This window comes from Perognathus longimembris, chromosome 17 (assembly GCF_023159225.1).
Source record: "Perognathus longimembris pacificus isolate PPM17 chromosome 17, ASM2315922v1, whole genome shotgun sequence".
NCBI lineage: Eukaryota > Metazoa > Chordata > Mammalia > Rodentia > Heteromyidae > Perognathus > Perognathus longimembris.
Genome location: NC_063177.1, coordinates 34,946,106 through 34,953,598, shown reverse-complemented (window position 1 = coordinate 34,953,598; position 7,493 = coordinate 34,946,106). Strand labels below are relative to the sequence as shown.

The window sequence follows — 7,493 nt, the reverse complement described above, 5'->3', positions numbered from 1 at the left end:
TAAGAGAAAACAGGTCACAAAATTGCTTGCACATTCACTCCCTATAAACGAACTTTATGGGACACAGGATGAGAATCATGGGACTTCCTCTTCTCCAGGTTTGATCCTTGGGCGCTCCTGGTTGCCATTTAGTCTCCTATGGCAAATCAGTTGATTGGTTTTCTAGGATGGCCTGTATTAAAAATTGAGTTCTTTTCCTTGTGATTTTATTCATGCCTGAAGTGGCAGACAGGAACCTTGGCCATCTCTCAAGTCGTTATTAAATATACTTGACAGTGGATGATGACTTGTTCACCAAAGAGACCAGGTTGTAATACACAGCCAGACTATTTGGAACCCTGAGTCCCTGTGTTTTAATTTTCTTTGCTGCATCTCCCAACACCTTTATTGAGGTGTAATTTTTTTTTTTTTTTTTTTTTTTTTTGCCAGTCCTGGGCCTTGGACTCAGGGCCTGAGCACTGTCCCTGGCTTCTTCCCGCTCAAGGCTAGCACTCTGCCACTTGAGCCACAGCGCCGCTTCTGGCCGTTTTCTGTATATGTGGTGCTGGGGAATCGAACCTAGGGCCTCGTGTATCCGAGGCAGGCACTCTTGCCGCTAGGCTATATCCCCAGCCCGAGGTGTAATGTTTTAAAAGTGTGTTTTTTACCAAGTGCTGGTGGCTCACACCTGTAATCCTAGCTACTCAGGAGACAGGGATCTGAGGATCGCAGTTCAAAGCCAGCCTGGGCAGGAAAGTCCATGAGACTCTTCTCTCCAATGAACCACCAGAAAACCAGAAGTAGGACTGTGGCTCACAGTGGTAGAGCACTAGCCTTTAGTAAAATAATAGGGGCAATGACCAGGCCCTGAGTTCTAGCCCCATGACTGGTTTGTACTGGTTCTGGGACTTGAACTCAGGGTTTCGTGCTGTCCCTGAGCTTTTATGCTCAAGGCTAGTATTCTATCACTTGAGCCACACTTCCACTTCAAGCTTTTTGTGGATTAATTAAAAATGAGTCTCTTGGGATTGTCTGCCTACGCTGGCTTCAAACCATGATTCTTGGAGCTCAGCTTCCTGAGTAGTTAGGATTACAGGCGTGAGCCACCAATGCCGGGCTTGAAGCATCTCATAAATCAAGAGCAGGGACAAGCTGGGTGCCTGTGGTTCCTGCCTGCAAGTTTAAGCCTGACTTCAATCCTTACAAATGGCAAACACACATAAAATCAAGACCTAGGGATCTGAGGTTTCTATAATCAGGTAGGGTGGGGTTATAGTGCCCATTCCTTGTATGCTTCCTTAAATGATGCTTCCACTATCCAGTGGCTGCCCAGCCCAATTACAAGAAGGCCTATGCAGATGCACCTGCTCCTGTTTGCCATTCCAAACTTAAGGCCACCAGTATAAAGTTGTAGAACAGGCTTTACACTCTCAAAGGGCATGTCCAGACCTTCGTACAGGGACTGAGCCTCCTGAGGAGGATTTAGAATGATGTTACTGTTCATCAAACCTACCTAGCTGCATAGCTCAGGGCTTCAGTATACTCAGGCTTCATAAATTAGATAATGTAGTCTAAATGAAAAGAGATGGGTCCTAGGAGAACTCCCTGATTATAGGACACAAGTTTGTTATTCTGACTGATGGCTTATTTTTAAAAGACTTGCACCCTTCTAGGAGAATGATGTTTTTTATGTCCTAGTCAAACATTCCCAGATGATGAATAATTTATCCTGCTAAGAGATATTAATCCTATCTATTGCTGGGTAAAATGGTTTTCTTAGTAGTTATGTTGATTCAACCCCTGAACTATTCAGTCAAGCTTAGAGTTGTCTCAGTATATTTTTGCCATACTTAAGAAATAGCTTTCCATCTTTCGGCTCGGAGGAGGCAAAGGTGCAACTTTCTTCGGTCGTCCGGAATCCGGGTTCATCCGACACCAGCCACCTCCACCATGCCGCCTAAGTTCGATCCCAACGAGATCAAAGTTGTGTACCTGAGGTGCACCGGTGGCGAGATCGGCGCCACGTCCGCCCTGGCCCCCAAGATCAGCCCCCTGGGTCTGTCTCCAAAAAAAGTTGGTGATGACATTGCCAAAGCAACGGGTGACTGGAAGGGTCTGAGGATTACGGTGAAGCTGACCATTCAGAACAGACAGGCCCAGATAGAGGTGGTACCTTCTGCCTCTGCCCTGATCATCAAAGCCCTAAAGGAGCCACCAAGAGACAGAAAGAAACAGAAAAACATTAAACACAGTGGAAACATCTCTTTTGATGAGATTGTCAGCATTGCCCGGCAGATGCGGCACCGATCTTTAGCCAGAGAACTTTCTGGAACCATTAAGGAGATCCTGGGCACAGCCCAGTCTGTGGGGTGTAATGTTGATGCCCGCCATCCTCATGACATCATAGATGACATCAACAGTGGTGCCATGGAATGCCCTGCTAGTTAAGAAGCACAAGAAGAACTATTTCAATAAAAGAACATCTTGACTACGAGTGGGCTTCCTTGTTTATTGTGTGGGGGGGATGGCAGAACCCATGAAGTACTATGGTGACATGGGTAACAAATTTGGCTCTGTATGGAACTAGCTGCAAAAAGACCTTCAAGAGGAAGGATGTGTGTGGGAAAGTAGTCTCTATTCAGTTTGCTCTGGGTGGAGATCCAGGAACCAAGGTTTTTTCCAGAACCATTGAACAAAAAGCAAATGTGACTGAAGTTAAAAAAAAAAAAAAAGAAATAGCTAATGTATGAGGAGGCAGTTAAGTAACTTACCTCAAAAGATTGGGGTGGGGGCAGGGAAGCAGTCCTGGGACTTGGAATCAGGGTCTGAGTGCTATCCCTGAGCTTTTTTGTTCAAGGCTAGTATTCTACTACGTGAACCACAGCTTTTTGGTGGTTAATTGGAGATAAAAGTGGCATGGAGGGGCTGGAAATATGGCCTAGTGGTAGAGTGCTTGCCTCATATACATGAAGTCCTGGGTTCAATTCCACAGCATCATATATAGAAAAAGCCAGAAGTGGCTCTGTGGCTTAAGAGCTACAGTGCTACTAGCTTTGAGCAAAAAGAAGCCAGGGACAGTGCTCAAGCCCTGAATTAAAGCCCCACGGGAGAGAGAGAGAAAGAAAGGGGGGGGGGCATGGACTTTTTGTGCCAGGAGTGACTTGAATCATGATTCGCAGATCTCAGCCTCCTGAGTAGCTTACCTCCTGGAAATCTCCAATTAACTACAAAAAAAAAAAAAAAAAAAAAAAGCCAGAAGTGGAGTTGAGGCTAAACTGGTAGAGTGCTAGTCTCGAGCAAAAAAGCTCAGACAGCACCCAGGCCCTGAATTCAAGTGCCAGAGTCAGCAAACACACAAAAAGTAGTGGTTGGACAATTTTTTTTGGCAGTCCTGAGGCTTGAACTCAGGGCCTGAGCACTGTCCCTAGGTTCTTTTTGCACAAGGCTAGCACTCTGCCACTTGAGCCACAGTGCCACTGCCGGCTTTTTCTGTTTATGTGGTGCTAAGGAAGTAAACCCAGGGCGTCATGCATGCTAGGCAAGCACTCTACCACTAGGCTACATTTCCAGCCCCCAGGACAATTTTTTTGTTGTTGTTGGTTGGTTGTGGAGCTTGAACTCAGGGTCTGGGTGCTGTTGCTGAGCTTTTTCACTCAAGGCTAGCTCTCTACTGCTTCAAGCCACAGCACTACCTCTGGTTTTCTGGTGGTTAATTGGAGATAAGTCTCACGGATTACCTGGGCTGTCTTTGAACCATGATCCTCAGATCTCAACCTCTGGAGTAGCTGGGATTACAGGGGTGAACCACCAGGACCTAGCTTCTTTTTTAAAAAATTAAGGAAGGGGGGAGGGGGGTATGAGAGACAAGGTAACAAACAGTACAAGAAATGTATCCAATGCCTAATGTATGAAACTGTAACCTCTCTGTACATCAGTTTTATAATAAAAACTTTAAAAAATTAAGGAAGGACTTCATTGTGAAATTTTACACATATATTACAATATATTCCATACAATATTACCCCCTCTATTGTATTTTATTACTCTCCTCCTCCTTTCTCAAACCAATTACAACATGTTTTATTGTTCTATTTTCATAGTTGCAAATATTCTACTTGGACATTTTCTTCCTCTTTCACTTTCCTTGTTAGCCTCCCACTAATACCCACCCCCTCTCAGAGCCTGTTTTTCTTTCTCAGCTGCCTCCTGACCTTATACTGTCCCTGGCTTCTTTTTGCTCAAGGCTAGCATTCTACCACTTGTGCCACTGTGCCACTTCTGGCTTTTTCTGTTTATGTGATGTTGAGGAATTGAACTCAGGACTTCACGCATGCTAGGCAAGCACTCTACCTCTAAGCCACAATCCAAACCCCTCACTGAGGTTTTTTTTTATGCTGTTTTTATATATACTTATAATGTATTTCAAAATAATTCACCGTCTTTGTTTTTCCCTTTCCCAGCTCCTCCAATGAAGTCCCTTATTTTCATGTTCTCTGTTTAAGTATATTATACTATTATGTTTGTGGATATGTGTATGTATACACACACACACACACATATATATATATATTCCATGATATACACTTCTTTTGGGTTTAGCTTCCACATATGAGAAGAGCTAATTAAAGACTTAGCCAAAGCAAACACATCAAGGATTAGACTTGTAGCTGGGTGCTGATGGCTCACATCTGTAATCCTAGCTACTTAGGAGGCTGAGATCTAAGGATCACAGTTTGAAGCCAGTTCAAGCAGGGAAGTTAATGATACTCTTATCTTCAATAAACTATTCAAAAAAAGCCAGAAGTGGCACTGTGGCTCAAGTAGTAGTGTGCTAGCCTTGAGCTGAAAAGCTCAGGGACAGCACCTAAGCCTATGATGGGGGCTGAGGGGGGAGGCAAGAGCTACAAGTGGAGATGACCACCCCCGGCCTTAGAGAGCTCTGCCGCATTCAGCTTCTCTCTGTCTCAAGCCTAAAGACAGTGTACTTTTCCAGTACAGATGGACTCACCCAGATGGGTCCACAGACAGTGCTCTTCACAGTGCACCTTTACAGACTGGCCCACCCAGTCGGGCTCACAGACACAGAAACAGAAACAGATTGGTCTACTAAGCTCAGACACACCTCCAGAGGTTTCTTTTCTTCATCCAGGCATCTTCCCCCCCCACCACCCCCCAAAAAAAGGTGGTTAAGGACTCTTCCCAGCCAATGCACCAGAAATGTTATGGGGTTTGAGGGAGGGGATTCCCCGTCCATCCAAGAGTTCACCACTCCAAGACAGTTTTAAACAAAAAGATGAAAAAAGATGGATTTATTGGGGAAGTAAAAAGTGAACTGACCAGCCAGCAACACAACACAGACTCAGGACAGGAAAAAGCAGGCGGACCGGGGCCAGGAATATGGCCTAGTGGTAAGAGTGCTTGCCTCACATACATGAAGCCCTGGGTTTGATTCCCCAGCACCACATATATAGAAAACAGCCAGAAGTGGCGCTGTGGCTCAGGTGGCAGAGTGCTAGCCTTGAGCGGGAAGAAGCCAGGGACAGTGCTCAGGCCCTGAGTCCAAGCCCCAGGACTGGCCAAAAAATAAATAAAGGCAGGCCACACAATTCAGGAAGATAAGCTTACTCATGGGGTCAGGGTGCTATTGTTAACCTTGAACAAGGTAGGTAGTTAAGCAGTTCCTTATCACAGGGAGGGGGAACTTCCCTTGATTCCAAGCAGACAGGGCATGACCCTATAGCTCAGGAGCAGGGAAGATCTTAGTGAAGATGGAGTCAGCTTCTGCTCTTTTTAACTAATCTGAGATGGAGTCAGTCCCTCAACAGTACTGAGGCTTTAACTCTGGACTTCCTTCTGTTTGGGCTTTTTACTCAAGGCTGGTGCTCTACTAGGGCCATGCCTCTACTTCCCACTTTAATTTACATATTGATGGAAAGTTTTAAAAGAAGTTGAGGTTTATTGTATTTTTATCCATTTAATTAGGTTTTCCTGAGTGGTTGAAGTATTGAGTGAAGTTTTAGTTGTCTGGTTAGACAAGTAAATTGTGAAAGAGAATTGCTACTCTTTGCCCTTCCTGTTTAACTTAGATATGAGGAATGGGCTCTTTGAGGAGGTGGTAGGCCCTTATCTTAATCTCCTGTCTTAATGTCTTAATGGCCCAGGGTGTGGGTTGTCATGTGAAGCCATATCAGTTGGGTCCTGGATGTGGGCCATCCCTTAGAACTTCCCTGTCCCGTGTCTTATTCTCTGTTTATGGCTCCTTGGTCAGGTTACAGGAACAAAACCCAAGTATTACAATGAAAATGTGGGGAAGAAGTCTTGTTATTACATTGACTTTCCACTGGCATTTGGGACTGGAGAACAAACAGTAAACAGGAATTGTTTATTCATCTCAGCTATGGACCTCAGACCTGGTGTCCAGGGAGAGTATTCAGGCAAGAGTTCAAGACCCGTGGCCCATGCCTGTAATTCTAGCTACTCCAGACTGAGATCTGAGGATGGAAGTTTAATGCCAGCTCAGGCAGGCAGGTTCATGAGAGTCTTATCTCCAATTAACTACCAGGAAACCAGAAGTGGTGCTGTGGCTCAAGTGATAGAGTGCTAGCCTTGAGCAAAAGAGCCCAGGGACAGTGCCCAGGCCCTGAGTACAAGATCTTTGGCTGACAATAACAACAATAATAAATAAAATAAAATAAAATAAAAGCTGCCTGGGAATGTGGCTTAGTAATCGAGTGCTTGTCTATTGTGTGTGAAGCCCTGGGTTTGATTCCTCAGTACCACATAAACAGAAAAAGCCAGAAGTGGTGCTGTGGCTCAAGTGGTAGATTTCTAACCTATAGCAAAAGAAGCTCAGAGATAGTGCCCAAGCAGAGGTCAAGCACCAGGACTGACAAAAACAAATAAATACATAAAAGCTCAGAGGCTGGACATAGGCCCAGAGTTCAAGCTCTACAATGGTGAGGGGGAGAACTAGAGGCCTGCAAGAATTTCTTATTGTAGACCTTTTGCATAGCATGAGCATAATGAGCTCATGGGGTAGGGGTTACCAATCACAAGGATCAATAGTAGCCTCTAGATTAATTAGTGATCCTGGCAGGATTTAAGTGGAGGTTTTAATCTCCAATCAGGAATGTAAAATGGTCTTTCTTTCTTTCTTTTTCAGTGTATACATTGTTACTGTTTAGTTTCCTACTTGCCAGCTTTCCTACCTTCAGCCTGCCCCACTCCTAGCCCTCCTTAATTAAACTTAGAATATTGGAATTTAGAGACCTCTAAGGTTAGAGGACCAGTTAACTTTTGGTTCACTTAAGCTTCAAAATAGTGCTGTGTTCAAATCTTTGTTTTATGTGTAGAAATGTAACAATGAAACCTCCCCTCTGCCTAACCTAATGCAAGCCAGTTTTTTTTTGGGGGGGGAGGGGGTTGTGTGTGTGTTTTTTTAAGAAAGAAGGAAGGAAAGATACAAAGAAAACCAAAGAAATACAGAAAAGAAACTGGCACTGGTAGCTCATGTC

At 44.5% G+C, this 7,493-nt stretch overlaps 1 protein-coding gene across 1 annotated transcript; it reads left to right on the top strand.

The window, feature by feature from the left end:
• Positions 1-1,852: 1,852 nt before the first annotated feature.
• LOC125365527 (60S ribosomal protein L12-like) lies at positions 1,853-2,528 on the top strand. Its single transcript, XM_048365657.1, has one exon. It carries the CDS (start codon positions 1,930-1,932, stop codon positions 2,425-2,427), a length of 498 nt encoding a protein of 165 aa, XP_048221614.1. The 5' UTR covers positions 1,853-1,929; the 3' UTR covers positions 2,428-2,528.
• Positions 2,529-7,493: the final 4,965 nt, after the last annotated feature.